Consider the following 22,509-nt stretch of genomic DNA (forward strand, 5'->3'; position numbering starts at 1 on the left):
TAGATGAAGAGATGTATGTAAAATTTACAAAAAGAAATTAGAAATCCCTTACAATGAAAGCAAACATACAAAATTATTAATATGATCAAACTATTTCATGCCTGCCTGTCTTAACATGAATAAAGTGCTGCAGGTCCACATTTGGAGAAAGATGAAAGGATGTTGTAGCTTTGGCTTGTCAGATATTATCAGTGACAAATACCATTATACCCATAGGTATATATAAAAACTATATATACATATATATATATATATATATATATATAAAAACCAGCTGACCTTATGTTCAGTTGTCCCCTGAAAGGCAGTAATGTGATTCCTAGATGCAGGTATCATACACACAGAATTTGTGCATACTTTAAATATATTTATCTGCTAGTAATCAAATTCCTATAGTGTCATGAGCATCTTCTCTGACAGTGTGAATCATGGAAGGCTGCATATTATGCAGAACTCTCTTAGACACCAAGTGTTAGGTCATGTGTTTTTTAGAGACGAAAATCAAAAGCCAGTATACTATCTAAATCACTCCGTGGCTTTTTCCTCACACATCTGTCTTCCTTTCAGAAAAGAGAAATTGCTGGAGAATGCTGCTGCTCGCAGACATCTGCTAGAGGAATCAAGGCTTCTGCAGAAGTTGCTGAAGAATTCCTATGAGGTACAATTACACAGGATTCACGGTATTCTGTTTCTTAAAACATACTCTGCTGCATAGGTCTGAATCCCTGAAGGGATTTACTGAGAGAAAAATCAAGGAACCAAGTCTGGAATTAGATTATATTGGAAAATATGAGGATAAGGGTGAAGGAATATTTTTCACTTTTCAAGTCACAGCTTCCCTCCGTTTGGACCACAGCAAAATCTGTAAGAAATAGGTGCTTAAAAGGAAATGTGCCACCACATCATAATTCATGGGAAGAGACATACTAGTCCTTTTCTTGTGAGATATGGATGGTAGGGTAGAAATAGGGAGGTAATTGCCCTTTCTTCTGCATGCACGTGTGTGTGTATGCACACCTGTGCCCACACTCTTCCTCACTCTATAGGAAATATTTCATGGAGGCAGATCCATTTCCAGATGACAGTGCTGGTAAACAGAGGTGTAGGGGTAACCTCATCATGAAAGATGTGAGGAGCTTAGGGAAGCAGAATCACAAAAGGACAACTCATTTGTGTCCCCACTCGCTAATCATATGTTTTATACATGCTAGAGGAGCGCCTGGCAGGTTGGAATTGAACAAATACTGAAGTTCTTTACTATTTCTGTACTTTCCTCCCCAAAGGTGGCTGCCTGGATCAATGAGAAGAACAGCATTGCCCAGGATGATAGCTGGAAGGATCCAAGCAATCTACAGACCAAACTTCAGAAGCACCAGGCTTTCCAAGCAGAGATCATGGCCAATAGGAATCGCCTGGACTCCATCAAATCTGTGAGTGAATCGTAGAATCATGCAGGTTGGAAAAGACCTCTAAGATCATCTAGTCCAACCTTTAACCTAGTACTAAAGTCCACCACTAAACCATGCTACTAAGTTCTAAATCTACACGTTTCTTGAAGACCTCCAGGGATGGTGACCTCCAGAAGCTGGTTGATGGCAAGGCTGGGCAACTGGTGTAAGAGACTATAAGCAGACTGAGTTACAGAGACCTCGAACAAGCAAGGGGAAATCACTGTCCTCTCACTGATGTTGTTCACTCTGTCTTTGAGGAGATTGGGAAGCTTGTTCTTTTGGTCTGCCAAGAAATTTGTGTGCCCACAGGGTTCTTTCAACTTATCTGTTAGTGTTTAACGTGGGCTTGTTATCTATATTCACTGTGCATGCAACGGAAGGAGATAGGTGCTCTCAAGAGTGATTCATTCCACTGACTTTAGACACTTCTCTCTGGTGTGAATCACACTTTGGAGGTATATCTGTTTCTTTCCAGCAAGGAACCTAGGTGATTGGATGCACAACTTCAACAAGTCAGATAAGTTGTATCCAACAGAAAAGATCAAGACAAGTTTTCAAGTGTTGCCTTTGCAGAGGCATGCTAGTAGGAGAGATATGAGGGAAGTCTGACAAGCTTTGTCAGATACTTGGCAGAAGCTGCGATCAGATGATAAGTTTGGAAGGACAGACTGTTACATGTTTATTAACCTTATTCTCAGCACAGTACTTACCAGCTGTATTTTGCAAGAGAAAACTAAGCATTAAAGGTAGAGTTTCTCTTCATACTCACCTGTGTCCAGTATTGCAGAACCCTTTATATTTAGACACAACACAGACGTGACAGGGGGACGAAAGGGTGAAACTGCATCCCTCTAAACTAGAGATTTTACTACCTCATGTTCACTAGTATGAGATGGTTCACTCTTTCAGCTTGCAAGAAAGGGAGAAGAAAGGGCTAGGTGGCTGGGCAATCTCAAGCAATGGTCATGGAATATGGCACATCATAGAAAAAAAACATCATGGTTGCAAACTAGGATCCCTGCCAGCTTTTAAGCAACGTAGCTGTTGCATAATGAAAATTCTCTTTACCCTTTAGATGTCTTTTAATATTCTTCTAGCATTTCAAATCATTTTAGAGGTTAAAAAGACAAGAAAATCAGCTTCTGCCCTACTTGCAGTAAGTATTTTGCCTTTATGTCTTTTTCTTCATCTCTGCAGCCTCCTTATATCTGAAAGCAATGGCTGCAGCTGTCCTTTTACATAGCTGTGCCAGTAGACTTTGTTTATTGAGGCAAAGGTGATACATTCTGATGCATTCAGCAAAGGAAGAAAACTTTGTTCTCTCTGCTGTAGGAAGGGGAGAAGATGCTCCGTGAGAAGCACTATGCCCCTGAGGCTATTCAGTCTAGGTTACAAGAAATGGAAGAGCTATGGGAGGAACTGCTAGCGAGCTGCCAAGAGAAACGGGCCAAGCTGCAGGATACATACAAGGTAATGCAGGGGTGCCATTGGTTGGGTCTTTGTGTCATTTCTGGAAGTAGCATGGCTGCCTTGCCGCACAGTCTTACATACGACTGTGTCCCTTGAGATAATCAGACTTGATTCATCAAGACCATCAGAGCAAAGAAACTACCAAGTGTGGACTGAACGAATGGAACCGGGGGAAGAATTGGGGATCTCTTGTGAGGGGAAAGGATTTGTAGGCTGTGTTGCTTTCTGCTTTCTGCTGCCAGTTTAGACCAGGATTTAGATCACTGATTCTGTGAAATGGCACACTTTTAAGGTACTGTGTCCATCATCTGTATTTGTGCAACACAACACAAGTAAGATTAGCTCTTGGTGTTCTCTGCCTCCATTCTTGTATTCACTCTGACTGAATCCTCTTTATTTGGACTACCATCATATCTGGGAAGAGGTCACTGTGCACTGGGAAGTTTTTCTGCGTTTATATGTGATTCTTATCGAGAGGGGTTGAAATTGTATATTGTATTATATATCCTAACAGTTAAATTGGACTTTGTCCTGCTTGTCCCCAGGCCCTTCATTTTCAGCGGAGTGTAGAGGATGTGGAAAAATGGTTGGAAGATGTGGAAAATGAGTTGAAAGCACCATATAGTAGCAATGATCTGGTGGTTCTGAACAGTCATCTGAAGAAACAAGAGGAACTGGAGGAAGACATTGCTGGCCATAGGGACCGACTGCAAGAACTTGTGGACACAGCTCAGGAGTTCCAGCAGCAGAAGCATTTCCTTGCTGATGAGCTAGAAAATAGAGTGGATTTGCTGGTGCAGAGGTGTGTTAGTGCCTGGCCTGTCTCCTGCTATCGTTTACCTATTTTTCTCAGCCTTCTTCTTCCGTGCATCTTTTTTTTTCTTTGTCTATATCATTCTGAAAAGAACCTTTTGCATTCGTCCTGTACTACTCTGCAGTCCTCATTAGGTTCTCTTTAAAATCTGCAGATACAAAAGTCTACGTGATCCTCTGCAGGAGAGACGTGGCAATTTGGAGGCAAGCAGACTACAATACCAGTTCTTCCGAGATGTTGATGAGGAGTTAGCTTGGGTTCATGAGAAACTCCCCATGGCATCCTCCAAGGATTATGGCCAATCCCTAGCAACTGTTCAGAGTCTACAGGAAAAGCACCAGGTAACATAAAAAAGAACCACGCTCAATCTTTAGAAGCAAAGAGAGAATATGGAATTTGGTTTGCCTCTGACAAACTTCATCTGCTGTGCTTTGACTAGCAGGATTCATGATGCTAGGGATAACTTCTATCCTTGGCTGGTAATAGCGATATTTTTTTGAAGGATATGTCTATGACACAGCAGCATGTGGGATTCCATGCTTATCATTGCAGTGCTGTAGGGACCGTACCGTATGCTTTTCTGTGGACACATTGGCTCTTTCTGCAAACTGAGTTCAAAACCTGGCCATTACATGTAAACTAGATTTTGTGAACTGTTGTGTATGCTGGCATAGCTTCTTTGAGTAACAGATGTCCTAATAAATATGCTATGAAACTTGTTAAGTACATCCAGGCAAACTCATTGCTCAGATGTCTGAGGATGAGCTCTTAGAAAAACATCTCCTCCCCACCACCACCCCCCAACTCCTTCTCCTGTGGAGGGAGGGAGTTAGCAGGATGTTAAGATCCTTAGCTGACCTTCATTCCAGTGGTAACTTTCAAGATAGCTGCTGAGTTATTTCACAATGTTTAGATGGGCCATCAGAGACAGCAGTGCCTGGAACACTGTCATCTCAAATACTGATAAACCAGCAACTGCCTTTCTAATCGTTTTTGAGTAAGGAGCACTGTCTCTTGCAAACATGAGGTGGAGGAAAAAAAAACTGCTAAAAGTTTCCAGCAGTTATTGGTATTTAATGTTAGCAAATGACAGCTCATTTAAGTGCCAGGTCAAGTGCCTGTGGGGAAAATCTGCAATAGCACTGGGGAAGACAGAAGATCTTACAAGGAGGGAGTGTACTTGTACATATAAATAAATACTGAAGGCACAGGCGTTTGGTGCAATCTGCATGTCTAGAAATAAAACTCTGAACTTTAAAAAAAAATAATTGGAATGTCCCCAGGGTAAAAGGTCAAGACTGGTACAGGTGGCATACTAGGGCAAGGATGAAGTCTCTTAAAAAGTAGATTTATCTTAGGTGTACTCACAGTTTAATGAAGAACTGTAAAATGTTTTAAGTGTGTCTGCCAGAACATTCCTGACTAAGACCCATGGGTATATTCTGAATGCTTGCACCTTCCTAGTATTTGATGTAAGTTTTCATATTTGTAAAAATTTTGCATTTAAGTGAGATGCAATTGGTGACTCTACAATTAGACAGTAAGAACAAAGGCTTGTTTCGTCATGATTATAAGTATGCATGTTGCTATGTGTGTAATTACTCCTGAAAATTATGGGCTGATTTACCTGGTAGGGAAGTAGACTAGGTTTATGGAAGGAAGGAATGTTTGAGCTTTATTAATCTGAGAAAATACTGGGGATAACTGAGGGAACAGTGGAGGTTATGCTTCAGGCTGCAATTCTTTTTGTTAATTAGCCAGGTCTCAAAATATTTCAATAAACTTTGAGAATGAGAGATACAGATCATAATACCAGTGTATAATAAAAGTCCATTTTGCTTCGTATTCTCCTGGAAGCAAGATTAAAATCTAAGCTTTAAATCTAAATCTTTTAGTAGTCAGTCTCTAAACATTTTTTTTTATCGTTGGTTTACAGGCAAACAAATGTCAGAGATAACATATTAGTCAAAAATTGAATGTGCTATTAGTTCCACCCTCTATTGTTTGTCTTATTGAGCTTGATTTGTAACATCAGTCGTTGGTTAGTTACCAAAAAAGTGATAGTGCATGAAATGTACCAATGTAAAAAAAAATTACTGTCCTGTGTGCATTTGCACACAAATATAACATGCATAACATAGCTGCTTGGTTTGGAAGAACAAAGTTTCCACTCACTTCCCCACCACCCCTTCTTAAAAATTCCTTTTGATATAAATGAAGTACTGCGAATACATATTCCTAAATGATCAACTGCAAAGTTGTTCTTCACACTGCTAGCTTATTATTAACACACAGTACAAGATGTTTTATAATGTTTGCCACTGGATTCTGTTCTGCTGGGGTCAAATATGGTGTCACTTTTCAACAACATAGTGGCTGTCTTGAAATTAATAGGGGGAAGTTAAAGGCAAGATTAGAATCAGAGCTACTTTGCAGCCAAGCCTGATACTTAAGTTGAAAGAGCAGCTCCTCTCCCCAAAGGACATCTCTTCTACATTACCACAACACTGCACTCTAACTCTGAAACCACCTGCTTTATAGCTGAGAAAATCAATAGAACAATTATAAAATGCTGGGGTTTGCTTTGTTAGCCATAGAATGAACGTCCTTTCACAGACAAATTGAAGGCATGGTCCTTGCCCACCAAAGATCATATGAAGGGGTATACAGAAGTATACATATGGTTTTGAAAATCTACTAGTCTTCAAACATTAATTTCAAATAGTCTTTGAGAGCTGGTTCAGGTAATTTTTCTTCTTCTTTCCTTGTCCTCTTTCTTGGCTGTCCGCTAGTATGCATTTCAGTAGTGCTTACAATGGCTGTTAGGTAAAGCTGCATCTTCTAGAAAGGTCCTGGGAAATGATGTATACTGCTCAGCACATAAATTGTTTGTTCTTTAGACGTGTTTTAATTCAAGAAATGTGGTGTAATGTGAGTGAAAGTGGGTATATTTCAGCGGAATCTACAGGTAAGAGGTTTGTAGTTAGAATCACTTCCCTCCCCACTCTGAGGTGGGTACATGACAAGGTCCAAATTTTGTGGCTAAATTTGCTTTCTGTTATTGCTCCTTCACCCAAAAAAACTCTTCCACTCCCACTCAGAGTATTCACTCAGACTTTGCACCTTTGACCCTTCTTTGTGTGTAGAAAACAAGATTTATAATGGAATTACACAATTACATTATCTGATAGAAAAATCTCCATGGCTCTCATTTTTGGTCTGTCATTTTACTCTTTACTCTTTCCAGAATTTAGAGAATGAGATAAGCAGTCGGGATGCTTTGACCAAAGCAGTGCTCAGTACAGGGCAGAATCTGGTGAGGGGAGGCCACTCAGCCTCTCACAAGATTATGGAGCATATGAAGGAGCTTGAGACTTCTGTAGAAAACTTGAAGGCAGAGGCTCGAGAGAGGAGACAACGGCTCATGCAGTCATATGAGGCTCATCGGTTCCTGACTGAGGTAGGGATGGTTCATGAGAAACTTATTTTGGTCTTTGTTTGCTTAAAAAGAGAGATACCTGTATTGCTGAGTGGCTGCAAGTGCTGAGATAGGAGCAGAATTCACACTGTTCTCATTTTTCATATCTGGTAAATGTGGGTACGATAAAAACCTAACAGTTGCTTTTGCCAAGTAACTGCAATGATGAATAAATAAGTAACCATAATACTGGGTTCTGGGTACGTATTTTTTGAAATAACATCTGCTAGATTGGAAGGCACCTAAGCTGCTTTCTGTTTTGACTGATGTGTCTCTTTGGGCACCAATGCTTTCCAGTTTTCTTTGTCTTTACATAAATTTCAGTTGCGCATAAGCTCATCCCTGTATTTTTTTTACAGCTACTGGAGGTGGAGGCCTGGCTGGCAGAGAGGAGCTTCATTCTGGAGACCTCTGATTATGGAAAGAATGAAGAATCCACCCAAGCTTTACTTCGTAAACTTGAAGCCACCAAGCTAGACATGGAGGGTTTCAGGCCCCGGATTGAGAAAGTGCAGGAGACAGGTGCTAGCTTAATAAACAGAGACAACCCAGAGAGGTAGGAATGCGAACACAGGCTTCTGCTCCAGGTCTAACAAAAATTTCCTCACAGAAGACCAATATGGAAAAGTTCAGCCTTTAGTAGCTGTTTGGCTTATTCAGAAATACAATTTAAGGGGACATCAATCCCTCCTTCACCACCATCATACACCGTCAGCCCCCCAAAAAGCTTGATGATCCTTTTAATGTTTTCGTAACTGTTGTTTTTTCAACATCAGGCCAATTAGTGCCGATCACCATCTTTGTCCACTGTCTATTCTGAGGAACTGTCATCCAGTTCTCAGCTGAACTCTGATTATGTGTAACCATAAAGGTTTAATAAGCACTGTGCTTGAGAAAGGAAATGAACATTCTTGAGAGTTCATTGTTTTTCATTGCCAATTTGCTTTTGTGTCTGGGGAGAAGGAAAAGAGCAGCAATTCATGTGAGATACTTTAATTTCCTTAACTAGTTGGTTTTCATGTGTTGGTGTAACTCACTCCATGACAGTATCTGATCTCTTCTGTATTTTGAAAGTATTGCAAATCCAACCTATCAGAAAAGACAGTGTTCAAAAAGAGCAGTAAAACAAAGACATACCTTCTGATTCTTGTTTTTTGCAGTCCAGCCATACTTTCAAAGCTCCAGAGGATCCTAGCAGACTATCAGTCTCTCCTACAGAAGGCTGAGACCCAGAGAAAATGCCTGCAAGAACAATTCCAGCTGTATCAGTTTGAAAGAGAATTCCAGCTGGTGGATGCCTGGCTTTCCAGTAAACAGACTATAGCAGAGTCCGATGACTATGGGCAGGATTTAGATGGTGTTGAGGTAAAAGAAAGTAAAAGGTGTTGTATGCGTTGTGTGGCAAAGCAGGAATATATTTGCTAAAATTGTTGTGTAGCTACTGAACATGAAACATGTTACAGTGACAAAAACTAAGCAAACCAGTGTTCTCTGCAGTAAGAACTCAGACTGGTTTGTGTCTGCTTATGAAGGGTGGTAACATCCTCCAATGGAAAAAATAGGTGCATCAGAAAGTTGGCTTTTTTGTGGGATAAGGGGCAGATGGCACATTTCACTTCTGGCCCTGTTTTAAATTTGACAGGGCCTAATAATTTGGCCATAGCTTGCAACAATTTCAGTGGAAAATCCTGGGATGAAGCATTTACACCTCTAGTTCCTGATTTCAAGGATGAATTTCTCCTCAGGGCACATGGTACAGAGGGATATACTTTATAGTGTCGTCTCCTCAGTTCACTGAATTAATGCTTTCAACAGCTGTTTCATATGTGGACAGGCTAAAGAGATTGTTTCCTAGCTTTTTGATTTGGGGAACATCTGTCAGGATGAGGGTGATTTTTCTCTGCCACATAAGATGTTAAACGATCAAGACAAATGGTGCTTTCTTCTGACTCCAAATCATCTGGGTTTATCAAGTGATTTGCACTTACAGTCTGCAATGCATAGCGTTGGTGTTACACAGTACAAAGAAAGTGATTTCTTCTGCCTCTTTAACAGAGGTAGGAAGAAATTCTTGTATCTAATTCTTTGTCCCCATTTATCCTATAGGTGCTGGAGAAGAAGTTTAAAGATTTTGTAAATGAGGTGAAACCTCTGGGACATTCCAAAGTTCTCTCCTTAAATGATTTAGCATCTAAACTAGAGAAGGATGGCCACAGCAAGACAGACATCATACAGAAGAGAACAAAGCAAATCAATGAGATGTGGGAGAAACTATGCCATGCCATCCAGACAAGGACAGAGGTAGGAAATGCATGAAAAGCTGGGGCATTGATTTCCCTCCCTTTTCACATGTCCTTCTTCTGTTTCCATTGCCAATGTTGAAACACAAGGGTAAGAGTAATGGGTGTATCCTGTTTGCTTCCTTCTTGATCCATTTCCATTTATAGCCACTGCTTACCCTACTGTTCCTGGCAAGGCTTATACATGAAAGATACTTATCAGCCTAGAGACATTCCGTTTTCCCAAATTCACTACTAGCTCCAGTTTCCTTAAAAACTAAGGCAGCCTAGTGGTTTACCACCACTTACAGGAAGCTAGCTCTGGCACTCATTGGACTCTTTTTTTTTTTTTGAACTACTTCAGCTCATTAAATGAGAGGAAAACTGCCAATATATTTTTTCTGGGTTAGTGAATTAAAGTCAAAGAATGGAAATGGGAGAGAAGGTGATGGAGAACCCAGAGCCAAAACCCTTACCTTTTGGCAGCAGATAGCTGTTAAATCAGCTCACTCCATCTTGTGAAACTGCAGTCACAGATGTATGTAGAAAAGCAGAAATTGAATTCAACATTTTAGTTTGGTTCAAGGAGAACATAAATGTCAGATGTCTTCAAGTCTTTCCACTACTGTTATGTACCTATTTCAAATATGAAATAGTTCATGCCCACTATTGTCTGCTATCAGCAGTTAATGCATGACAATTGTTAATATAAAGTTTAAATTTAAAATAATTTTAGAATAAATCTCATTTCAGAAAAACTAATTTTCACCCAACTCTCCTTATTTCACTGGAGTGTGGGTCTCTATTTAAAGCCAGTTTTCTAGGACACTTTCTATAGTTGAGAAAGGTACCTTTTAGAGGGCAATTCGTGTTCTCTGTCTTGGTCATTCATCTTACATGGGGATAAATTGCTCTTTGGATACCTCTGTTTCTTTTCACTGACACAGAGAACTTGGGGAAATTATATGACTTAACGGGAAGGTGTTTCACTCCTGCTCCTGCTCAGTCTGTACTGCATTAGGGCATGATATCAGGGTTGCCTATTCTTGCACTGCAGACATGATATATTTTATTGCAATTAAAGTTTTTCTTCATTTCAGCATCTAAGAGCAGCCCAGCAAGTTCACCAGTATGATCACGATGTAGATGAAGTAAAAGGCTGGATGCAGGAGAAGGAGGCAGTGGTGGACATAGATGATTATGGATATGATCTTCCAGGTGTACAAACACTTCTCAGCCAGCTTGAGGGAGTCGAGGTAAGGGGATGTGTTATGAAGCAGTAGAAGAAAAGTGTAAATAAATTACAAGAAATGAAACAAAAAGAAAAGAGAAGAAAAGAAAAAAAAAAGGAAAACCAGGAGATTGATGCCTGATTTGAAATCTTCTCGTCTACCTTGTTGGCAAGCCAGCAAAAGATAAATTTATTCCATCTTGAAGTATTCTTTTTGCTTCAAAGAAGGGGCCCTTTTCCTCCTGTTTTTACCATTGTGATGTTACTACTTTTGCTTCTCAGGATAAGCTTCTTTCTTAAAGCATATTCCAAATTGTTATCATAATTGCAAAGGTGTCATTTGAACTGCAAGAAGACACTTCAGCTCCACACTTAACAAAATAAGCAGTGTGTCTGTCACATCTAAAGTAGCTTTTTTTGATGTTTGATGAGGAATGTTGAAAGGTACTAGGAGGATACTGAGAGGAAAAATCTGGATGAAGGCATGCTTCCAGCCTCTCTGTTGCCAGTGGATAGAAAAGATAGGCACTATCTTGAGAATCTGCTTTTGATAGATGTAATTAGGGACTTGGTCTTACAATTCATTCTTTCTCTGTTCCAGAGAGATCTAGGAGCCATCATGAAAGAGCTGGAACGGATTCGGGGAGAGGCTTGGCACCTCAGCCGCACGTACCCTCAACTCAAGGAAAACATTATGGAGAGACTCACAGAAGTGGATGAGTGCTGGGAAAACCTGGACAAGAAGTTTCTGGAGAGAAAGGCAAGACTGAGCCAGGCAGAACAAGTCCAGCTGTACTTCAGTGACTGCAGGGAGCTGATGTATGTGTTGGCTCTTTGAGTTTGGCTGTGGGCCTTATTTCTGGTCTTTCTTTTGTGGGATTTTCTAAATTACACCTTTTGGTTATTTGATTCCTGTCCCAGGTGTTCTACAGCTTGCTTGCAAATTTCTTGGAATAATAATACATAGCATCTTCTCAACAGCACTTCACGGAATTCACCACACATCAGAGGTGACTGTGCCACTCCACTTCAGCACAGTGTGTGTGACAAACCCACATCTGTAGTACGTTTCTTAGACAGTCTTGGAGAATTCAGTTGCTCTGGATAGTTTTAATTCCAATTAAAGAAACACTTTTGATTTTGTAGGACTATGGGGGAGTCTGCTAGATATTCAAGTAATTTATACACCTGTAGAGACACCAGTGAGCACTTTTCTTAGAGTCAAAGCAACTACATTAAAGGTAACCTTCTGAAATAGGTTAGCACTTGCTCAGATGCTGGAATTGTTTTGTACACATTTATTTAACCTTATTGCCCGTACATGTATACTCTCCTGCCCATTCTCGTGAGGTGTCAGTTTTTTTGCAAGAATTCATTTGCTGGGAAATTCCATGATCTTTTTTTTTTTTTTAATCTGGATTAGAATGAAACACCAAATGTTAAAAGCATCTACAAAAAGTACCTTTAAAAAAAATGAGTTAAATGTCTCGCTGTGTTTAAATTCAAAGGCAGTGAACTATTGACCATTTACTGTGATAAGGGATGGATCCAGCGCTTAGGTAAATCAAGATGCATTTATTTATGCTAGTTGAAGCTCATCTCCAAGAGCAGAAATTTTTCCTTAAAAAAATACCTATCAATATGCTTCTTTGCATGAGTACTCTGTATGCATATGAAGTACTTTCATGCATGGCAATAAGGATACATGGGCATCCGAAAGTCTCTATCCCTGTACCACGTATAGAAGTACTGTGAATGTGTACAGCCTAGGCATCTGCAGTTGCAGGAGTTCCTTCTAAGCGTTTGAATGTTCAGCGCTCCAGTATGTATAGATGCTGCAGCTGCCTGTGTAACAGGCTATGTATTGAAACAGTACTGGAATTATTATAAAAGGTTATAAAAATCCATAAATGTGTGAGCAAACCTACATCAATACATTTACATATTCATGTCTTTCTTAAGCAAATAAGTCTGTGTATTTGTGTCCAGAGTCATGGGATGTGTGCACTCCTGAGTATCCAACAGACTCATATTTCTTCCATTTCTGCCCTTTTGAATCTGTTTTGTAGGGCTTGGGCCAATGAGATGCATGCATTAGTAATATCTGAGGAACTAGCAAATGATGTCCTGGGAGCTGAACTGCTTATCAAGCGTCATGAGGAATACAAGCGTGAGATAGAGAAGCAGTGGCTAAAATATGAAGAAATGCAGCGGGCAGGAGATGACCTGATGAAGAATGGACATTTCATGTCTGTGGAGGTGTGTTGATGAGTTAAATGTTTTACAAATGAGAGTGAACAAAGAAGGCATATTAAATAGGCAGGATTTGCAGCTTTGTTTTGGAAAAAAAAAAAAAAACTAAGTGGGACAATCATATGCATTTCTCTCTTACAAACGTTGTGGACTTCATGTGATATGTGGAAAAGTAAAGCACCTTATAAAATTCTTCCTCGTTCCTCCAAAAACTGATTTTGAAGCTAACCATAAAACAATAATCACTGACTATGTGGGGGGAGTAGGGAGGTATTGCTATTCCACAGAAAAGATAAGCCACATAAATAAGATTTTAGTGTCTAGCTACGCAAAAACTAGGATAAAATACATCATAATGCCATCAACTGTAGCGTGGAGTGAGGTCTCTGAGTACAAAGTTATCTAGAGGTTATCTTCTGAATCACAAGGACAGATTACACGCTAGTTGACTGTCAAACAAAGGTCTGATTGGATCCTTTGCCTCCTGGAATTTCCAATGTTATTTTTCTAGATTGAAGAAAAACTGCTAGAGCTGTCAGAGCTGATGAAGAAGGTAAAGGAGAGCTGGAACATGAGGAAAGAGTTGTATGAAGAAAACTGGGAGATTCAATTGCTTCGCAGAGAGCTAGAACAAGCAGAAGCATGGCTGACTGCCAAGGAGAGCTTTCTTTCAGATCCTAGCTATGGGGTGAGTAAGGACAGCACAACGCTACTGAAATGGACCTACAGACTGTTTGGAGCATGTGTTATCTCAGGTCTGAAATTAATCATAATTAAACAGTAATGCAGCCTTGAGATTACGGGGGGCAGGAGCTTGGTCCTTTTACAGAAGTGAGCCTTGGACAGATGCTGCAGTTTACATGGTGGTAGGCTTAAGGAGGTGGTGGCTTCCAGGGGCTGGTAGAAGACTGAGGAGAATTCCATCCCATTTCTTCACATAATAAGAGATCTTGCAGATGGTTCCTCCTTCTCTGTTGTGGTGTGAGAATCTGCTTTGAAAGGAAATAGTGTGGTTTTTTTTCCCCCAACCTCCTGTAGAATGTTTTGCACAGACGGCTTGACGGTTAGCTTGTAAGTTTCTATTCTGTAGAATATATAGAATTCTACAGACCAGCATCCATATGTTTTCTTTTTTTTTCTATTTCTATTGATTATCTTATGATGGTTTTGAAGATAGGAAAACACTGTCATAAAATCAGATATCGGAACACAAGGACAGAGCAAGGCATAGTTTTAAGGCACATGTTGTTGTTAGGGTAGGAATAAGCTGTGTGTCTAGTTCAAGCTGGAATCTAAGTACTTAATCTGCATGTAAACATGGCTTCAATGGAAAAAGAAGAGGGCTGCTTTTTGAATTCTTTTTTTCATGTACAGCAGACTGCAAGCTACAAGCCTTTTTTTTGTGTAAATTATGATTTTTCACACACTATCAGGACTTCAGATGTTCAATTGAAATAGTTTTAGAATTATCATTTGGCTAAATGGAATGGGTAAATCTGAAAATCTCAGGTTTAATCTTTCTGATGGACTTGATTTTGAACTTCTGTATCTGTTGATTTTTCTCCACTCAGGATTCTGTGTCTGAAGTAGAGGAACTATTGAAGAAACACCATGATTTTGAGAAGATGCTTGCAGCTCAGGAGGAGAAATTTGCTCAGCTCAGCAGGAAAACTAAGGTGAGAAGTCGAAGGCTGATGAGCTGTATATGAGACAGGATGATCTGGGTCCTTAGATGTTAGAATCACAGAAAGGCTTGGGTTAGAAGAGACGTTAAAGATCATCTAGTTCTATCCCCCTTGCTGTGGGCAGGGACACCTTCCACAAGACCAGGTTGCTCAACGTGCCTTCCAACCTGGAAGGGGCATCCACAACCTCTCTGGGCAGCCTGTTCCAGTGCCTCACCATCCAGAATTTCCTCCTAACATCAAACCTAAATCTCGCCTCTTTTAGTTTAAAACTGTGCCCCCTTGTACTATCACTGTCTGCTCATACAAGAAGTTGTTCTGCACCTTTCTTTATAACCCCCCTTTAATTACCGAAAGGCCAGAATAAAGTCTCCCCAGAGCCTTTGCTTCTTCAGGCTGAATATCCTCAACTGTCTCAGCCTTTCTGTCTAGGATAGGTGCTCCAGCCCTCTGATCATCCTCATGGCCCTCCTTAGGGCCACAGCTCCACACCTTTCTTGTGCTGGAGGCCCCAGACATGGATGCAGTACTCCAGGTGGTGACTGGAGCCATGTTTCTGACATGACAGTGACAGCATGTTTCTGTATGAAAAATAGGGTTTCTCACACAACAAAGATGGAGAAGATGGAGATTTTGATTCACTCAATTTCAGTAGAGAGCTGCAATCACCTGGCAGTGGTGGAGGAAAACTAAGGGCTGAAAATAAAAGGAGACAGAGGCAAAGACAGGCCTTTTTCCTTCTGGCATTAGAGTTCTACAATGGATTGTGTTAGGTAACAAAAATATTCAGTCAACATTCCAGATTCTATCTCAGTGGATTTTTAAATCATTTTCCTGAAATAACCAGCAAAGCACAGCTTTCATGTTTGGCATTAGGCTAAAAATGTGCTTAGCTGAGTCTGCCTTTTGCTCAGTACTTTTGCAGATTGGCTGAATGGTCCGCCTCTCTAAAATCTTCCATGAGAATACCCCTGGATACTTGTTGCTTCTACAGTAAGTTTAAAGCAGCGGCACAGAAGAGAGTCACGATTTCTCTAGATGTTATTAAAGTCATAACCTCTAGACAACTTAGCAAGGACAGGGATTCTCTGGTTTTGAGATTAACTACCATAAGCATTCACAGTTTAGGGAACAAAATAATGCTCAGGGCATAGCAATTAAATTCAGTTCTCATGCTAAGAATGCCAATTGACAGTCCTTAAAATTTAGTGCCGGGAGAGAGTGTATTTGAAAACTATTCTTGCTTAAAATAAAAGCTTCTTAGGTAAGTACCCATGAGTGCACTTATACAGGTAATTTCAAAAATGGAATACTTGTGTCCTACAGAGGGAGATGAATCTTCTGAAACAAACGGATACAGAAGAGAGTGAGCAGAAAGATAAAAGCAAAATTGTACGGGTTCCCTCTCTGAAGAGGAAATCATCTGACAAAAAGAATCCACCACCAAAAGTGATAGAGATAAGGAGCACAAAGCAACTGCAACCTGTGCCCTTACCAGTCCAGTCCTGGAGGGCTCCACTTGAAACTATTTTTTCCCCAGTTGAAAAGCCTCCAGGGGCATTCCAACAATTCACTGCTGGGGGAGTCCCTGATGTGCTGAGCAGCAACAAAACAGAAGTGAAACCTGAGAGGAGACTCAGTGAGATTATCACTCCACCTACACCAAAGATGGTGGTCCCACAAGCTACATCTTGGGAAAGTTACAGTTCTTTAACCTCTCCTTTATCTCCTACTCGCATAAGCCAGCAACGCAGCAGTAGTCTGTCAGAATCGTATGCCACAGGCCTTTTGTCACCTCAAGAAAAGAGTGCTAAAGGCTCCTCCTTCTCCAGCCTGCAAACAAAATTAGTGGCAACGCCACCTAAACCTGACCAAACGTCACTAGACAAATCACCAAACTTACTGCTGTCTAGGTCCTCCTGGGAGACAGAGACTGCATCTTCGGTAAGTCCTAGTGATTCTTGACTGCTAACCTGTGCTAGTTAAAGAAATACAGAAAGTTCTGCAAGGAAGTCACAAAACGCACTATATAGTGGGCATTTCAGTGGATTCACTCATGGATCCAAACATAAAGAGACATTTTATGTGCCATTGCAGTCAGTACTCTTTCCAAAAATATAGTTGACTTAAGCAGATACATACAGCTTAAAAGCATTTTTAATTTGCTCAGCTTTATAGCCTAGGACCTGACACCTGTAATGGTTTCTGGTTTTCTTCCCCAAATTAGAGGACACTTAGCAGAACACTTAAAAAGAGGCAGGAGATGCTGCATCACAAAGAGGCAAAACTGCTGGTTTACCCCTGACGTCTTGCCTCTCCATGTGGTGCTTAGTGTCCACTGAGTTTAGAAGTCAGAGAAAGGTAGAACTTAGTGGCATCCTTGCGAAAAGCTGATCACCTAGAGCAAGTCTAGAACCAGTAGCTCCTGTTTGTTTGCTCATCCAGGCAGGAAATGCACTGTTAGCTCATAGACAAGTAAAAATTTCCCTTTAAAAAAATGTGTTTGTCACATACCTGAGTGTACCAGTACAACACTATGCATTGGGATAGCTCAGCATTATTGCAGGGGTATAATGAATACTTTGGCAATTTAAGTTGTAAATTGTGTTTAATAATATACAAATAATATTCAAAGGTAAGAAAATTTACTTTTCTGTAATGGCTTTTTTTAAATCATGCTATCACAGTCAAACCCTTGAATGGCTCTTGATCACATAACATTTGGATGGCAAATAGAGCAGTTGTATTGTAAGAATGTCGTATCTGTCCCTTGTAAACAATATGAAAATACCCTTTATTCTGAATAACAACAATGCTAATTTACACCTCCAAATGGAATAGTGTTCAAGGTAAGTGAGTGATTGGATTTCAAGAGGAACCTTTAATTAATACACTGTGATAGACTAAATTCCATATGCAGAGTAAATTGTTTAAGAGGGATATGAATTCTCTTCATTTAGGTACTAAGTCAGAGATGCGACTGCAAACTAGAGAGGATTTCTAGCGAGGCCACAAACATTAAGGCTAGAGGCATTAGAGTTCAGTTTCTCAGTGTGGAATTTACCTAGAAAGAGCTTCAAAAATTGTTAACATGTTTAAGGGCTTTTTAAATGTTTAACAGCAATGTTCTTGTGTGTCTCAGGTTTCTACAAGTCTCCAGCACATGGAGGGATTCCTAGAAAAGAGAGACCAGCTTCTTCCAGGAAGACAACAGGTAGAAACAATGCCCTCACTCTGGGTTAATTCACCTTTGCTTGAGTTACAGTCCAGATCTGATCAGACTTCTTCAGGATAAACCCATGCTGAAGAGGAGAGCAGGACTGCAGGTTTAATTCAGTTACTACTCAAGAAGTGTTCACTTCAGCAGTGGACTGATCAGTGACTTCAGCAGTACCTGACAAAGTCCTTAACAGAAAGAGAGAATGAATTTTTTGCCTGTCATAGGAATCATACAGAACAGGGTCTGTCTACACGTGATGGATTTATAAACCAGAACTTTGGCTGTACAAACATGTTAATTATGTCCCCCTTCAACAAGTTCCAAGACCCTTGGCAAAGGAAGGTTTGTTGGCAAAAGAAGTCCCCACTCCCATGCTTTCAGTGGTTGAAACTTCTAACTGTACTAGAAGAGAATTAAGGCTCACCTTTGGAAGACATGCTTTGTTTAACCCAGGGTTGAGTGAGACTGAAATCTGAATTCTTATCCTGGGGTAAAAATACCAGGTCAGTAAGAAAATGGTCATAACAGGACAGGAATTCTAATATTCAACACCAGCCTATAGACATCTGAATGTTTGCTGAAGTATAATATGTAAGCGGGTTGTCTTGGATTGTTTGTCCCGTAGAATATTTCCTAGGAAGCCTTAAACTTGAAAGGCCTTTTTGAAAAATTGAAGGTGGTATGGATTACATCATCTGGAAGAGAAATTTTGTTATTCTGACCCTTTGGATGCACTGAATTTAGTCTGCTGTGATACTGAACTTCCATCTTATCTAAAAACCATGACATATCTTCCTCAGCATGTTTTCTTTCATTTCCTCTGAATCACCAAATTATTCAACTTGATTTACTGGCAAAACAAACTAAGAATATACATGAGTAATAGATCTTTAATCCCAAAAGGTCTCAAGACACTAGACCGATGTGACACTGGTACACAGGTGGGGTAGGAAATAGTTGCTTTTGCACAGTGTTCAGTAGCATTCCACAGGGGATAGTTTAGGAGATGAAGAAAAATTTGGCAACCATGTCAGAGTGAAACCACACACTTACCAAAACTAGACAGTGGCCAGAAATAGAAACAGCTTTGATAGCACTTCCTCTAAGTTATTGCTGGCCACAGCATGGTGTAGAGCATGCTTGCACCATGTTACATCATTTGTTCAGTCCTGACTCACAAAGAGCCCCTTACTGAATCACTCACATCAGAAACTACAACAGACTTCATTTTTCTAGGAGATAATCGTGACTAAGAGAGCTTCTGTGATCATAATCTGGGCACCTCCTGGCCTACTGTGAAAGTTTCACACAAAAGATTTCACTACTGCAATTCAATATATAGCTAATCATTGGGTTTTATCATTTTTATTCTTGTAGCCAGGCTCAAGGTCTTGGAAATCCTTCTATGCAAAACTTGATGGACTAAAGCTTGATTTCTATAATGATGAAGAAGAAGCATCTAAGGTAATTTATTTTTTTGAATCTTTCTAATAAAGTGTGCATTACATTTGCTCCATTTTGAGACTAGGGGTAACCGGTTCTCTTTAAAATGTCGGTTGGGTCAAATCCTACAATTGTTCAATGGATATCAACAACAAGACTGAATAATAAGCTTTCAGAAGTTTTCAAAAATTCTTTCAATGAAGTATCTCATTCAAGTATCTGCCTTCAAGATATAAAGCAATAGTCCATTGTTCCTCTGTGGTTCTTCCTATTCAGCAAGCCTGACCATGAAGTTAGAAGCAGGAAAAGATAGTAGGGTCTGTAGTCAGCATGCGAGTTGGTATAGAGTTGAATCATAGGAGAAAAGACACAGAACATATTTTGTTATGATTTCATCCTCCTTCAGAATATATCAGCGCTCCAGTCCCTCAGCATTGCTGGTGCCAAATGTGAGAGGCTGATGAATTACATCAGGAAAGAGAACACCTTCATGTTACGGTAAGTCTTATGGAGATGTGCACCAATAAAAATCTACACAGCTATCCTGTCTGGTTACATCTGCCTACAGTCACCTAACACTGTATGTTGCTAGAAGACATCAATGCTGCATCTTACAATGCTTGCCTCAGTCACAAGGACAGAAGGTAAAAGGCAGGACTAACTGGAACATCCCTTCTCCTATCCTTTTTTACAGGCTGAGAGATGGGGCAGAGTATTACATTGCAGCACCTTCTCAGATGCTGATGGAAAACTGGCTGCAGTCACTACAGAATAATATAGGTACGTTCTCATTGTCCTCAAGATTGAACCATGTTTTTAGCAAGTGATGGTGAGAGAAAGAGAATGAGAAGGTGTCCTTAATGTGGGGCATTTTGAGCCTTACGTTTTGCCTCTGTTAGACAGCAGGACACAAGCCAACTGCCACCTTGCGATGCAATGACTTGGTGGATGACTTGGAGAATGCCCAGGGTGTCTTGCAAAGCAGCCTGTCAGCTGTACTGCAGCCAGCGTCAGGTTATTCCCAGAGCGGGGTATTGCCCAACACCTCCATCCATCCTTTAAACAAAGGATGTTTTGGATCTTGATCAACAGCTTTTCCTCTGAAGCTAGCTCTTTTTCTGGACACCTCACTAGGCAATGGCATAGTGTAAAGGAAGCCAGGTCACCACAATTGGAATGGTTTTTGGAGATAACTGGTATGGACCCAGAAATAGTTATGGACCCAAAACTCTGCCTCTAACACTACTTTGAAATGTTTTTATCTCTGTTATTTGACTGTGTAGGACACAGAAACAGACCAGACTCCACAGTGATGGTAAGGCCTTTTGCTCCAAGCACAGAGACCTCCCAGACAAGACTGTGGAACCTTCCAGACAGAGACTCTGCTGAAAGCCTAATCAGCAAAAGTGCACTCCTGAGGTAGGGGCTCTGTGCTGAAAGGCTGAACAGACATCATCGCTGTTTGTACTTAGGCAGCCCATAGAGGAGAGAGTACCCCGTGTTCAAAAAGTCATGCTCCTCTGTCATTAACCCAGTAGAATAAAGTGTTCTTGAGTATGACCCTGCCTCAATTCATTTTTGTCATTTATGATGTGCTACAGCCAGTTTTCAAAACTGGGCTTCAGTAAAGTCAGCTGTATCCTGTCTGTGATTGACAACTTAAAATTGGGAAACCCAGAGGAATTTTTTTTATCACTTACTGAAGGCACCAAAGTTACTGAAATGGAGTGTCTGATCTGAAGATTACATTACATATATGCTCCGTGGAGAGAAACTTGTTCCAATAGATGAGGGAATCAGAGCAAGAACCTGAAAGAGGTGCCGTGGTTTTCTCCTCTGAATATTCTCTCCAGCAGGGTCTGAAAGAAACCCAGACTCCTACATTAAGGAACCAAATCAGTTGCCTGAAGTTACACTGTTTGAATACTTTCCTCAGAGGCCTTTTTGAGAATCCAAACACAGGCACTGAAAACACAGTAACAGCCAAATTAGGAAATTTGGCCTGTGGTATAAATCAGTTTCTGTTGCATTTGGAGTCGGTAAAAATCTTCCAGGTTATAATATGAAACCCAGGTCCCTCTGCCAGGTTGATTTTGGCTGCTGAGATAAGTGCCTAACAAGTTCTTAAGATATTCACAGAGACTGAAACTCATACAGATTGTCCCTGATTTTCTGGTGATATTTGTTGTTCATAGGAGAACGCCTTCTTTCAAAATCAAACGGGAAAAAGAGTCTGCAGAATTTTTCAGAGATTTGAAGGAAGATGGAACTGCTGCGACACAAGCCTCCACAACCACCCTGAGCCTAGAACAAAGTGGTAATAAAACAAAGCTGCCTCCAACTTTATGAGAACCTGGAAGAGAAAAATGACATTTGCCTCAATGAATACCAAACCCTTCACCATTATATCGTAACTTCTGGAAATGTATTCATAAGTTTTAATTTAATCACTACACTTGGAACTTACTTTAATTATGTATTAAATCTGGTCAAGCCATTAAACATAATTAAACACAGCCGCATCTGGTATACTTTTGTGGATACGACAACTCTGTCACTTACCATGTCACCTAAGTGAAACCTTCTCCAAGCTACCTAACGGAAAAGCAGAGGGAGGTTTAAGTCAGACAGCTCACACAAAGTGACTCTGCAAGAAGGCAATGCTGTGCATGAACAGCAGCCACCTGCAGGTAGCTTTGGAGATACCAATGGAAAAGATTTAAGCTGTTTTTATGGTCTGTACATCACAGAAGCTGAAGTCTTAAAGGGAATGCTTTTTTATATAATTCTTACAGTGTTTCGTAGTCTCCACAATCTTTCATTTTCCAGTACCAACCATAACTATTCCCTAAATATTTTTAATATTTAGGGAATTAAATTATTAGAAAATAATTCTGTAGTTACTCATCAAACTAAAATCATGCATGAACAATCAGCCTTTCCTTATGAAAGGAGAGGAAAAGGGGGGATAGCAAGGAGGAAGTCTAGAGCCCCCAACCACTGCTCTCAAAAAAGACGAAAAACAACGTTAATTTTACATTTACCACTGGGAAGCTGGATTGAGTAGGAAGTGTATAAGGTAGTCTTTTGGGGAAATGTGGGTGAAGGACAAAATTGTGCTATAGTACATTATCTGTATGAAGTCTTACCTTGTTCTCATTACATTATTGGCCTTTTTTACTCTT

General features: G+C 40.3%; 1 protein-coding gene across 2 annotated transcripts in view; it reads left to right on the plus strand.

Annotated features, from left to right (window-relative positions):
- Positions 1 to 21,840, plus strand: part of SPTBN5 (spectrin beta, non-erythrocytic 5) — a 98,844-nt gene extending 77,004 nt beyond the window's left edge. For both annotated transcript variants that reach the window (XM_080593746.1, XM_080593747.1), the window contains 21 exons: positions 568 to 658; positions 1,284 to 1,430; positions 2,784 to 2,921; positions 3,467 to 3,723; positions 3,890 to 4,076; positions 6,983 to 7,195; positions 7,573 to 7,769; positions 8,374 to 8,578; positions 9,320 to 9,514; positions 10,593 to 10,748; positions 11,325 to 11,542; positions 12,793 to 12,982; positions 13,488 to 13,664; positions 14,548 to 14,652; positions 15,988 to 16,605; positions 17,804 to 17,875; positions 19,259 to 19,345; positions 19,731 to 19,822; positions 20,019 to 20,104; positions 20,608 to 20,743; positions 21,520 to 21,840. In XM_080593746.1, coding sequence (XP_080449872.1) covers positions 568 to 658; positions 1,284 to 1,430; positions 2,784 to 2,921; positions 3,467 to 3,723; positions 3,890 to 4,076; positions 6,983 to 7,195; positions 7,573 to 7,769; positions 8,374 to 8,578; positions 9,320 to 9,514; positions 10,593 to 10,748; positions 11,325 to 11,542; positions 12,793 to 12,982; positions 13,488 to 13,664; positions 14,548 to 14,652; positions 15,988 to 16,605; positions 17,804 to 17,875; positions 19,259 to 19,345; positions 19,731 to 19,822; positions 20,019 to 20,104; positions 20,608 to 20,743; positions 21,520 to 21,673 — 3,721 coding nt within the window. In that variant the 3' untranslated portion in view covers positions 21,674 to 21,840. The remainder of the gene's footprint in view (positions 1 to 567; positions 659 to 1,283; positions 1,431 to 2,783; positions 2,922 to 3,466; positions 3,724 to 3,889; positions 4,077 to 6,982; positions 7,196 to 7,572; positions 7,770 to 8,373; positions 8,579 to 9,319; positions 9,515 to 10,592; positions 10,749 to 11,324; positions 11,543 to 12,792; positions 12,983 to 13,487; positions 13,665 to 14,547; positions 14,653 to 15,987; positions 16,606 to 17,803; positions 17,876 to 19,258; positions 19,346 to 19,730; positions 19,823 to 20,018; positions 20,105 to 20,607; positions 20,744 to 21,519) is intronic.
- Positions 21,841 to 22,509: the final 669 nt, after the last annotated feature.

Source organism: Anser brachyrhynchus, assembly GCF_964034855.1.
Source record: "Anser brachyrhynchus genome assembly, chromosome: 5".
Classification (NCBI taxonomy): domain Eukaryota; kingdom Metazoa; phylum Chordata; class Aves; order Anseriformes; family Anatidae; genus Anser; species Anser brachyrhynchus.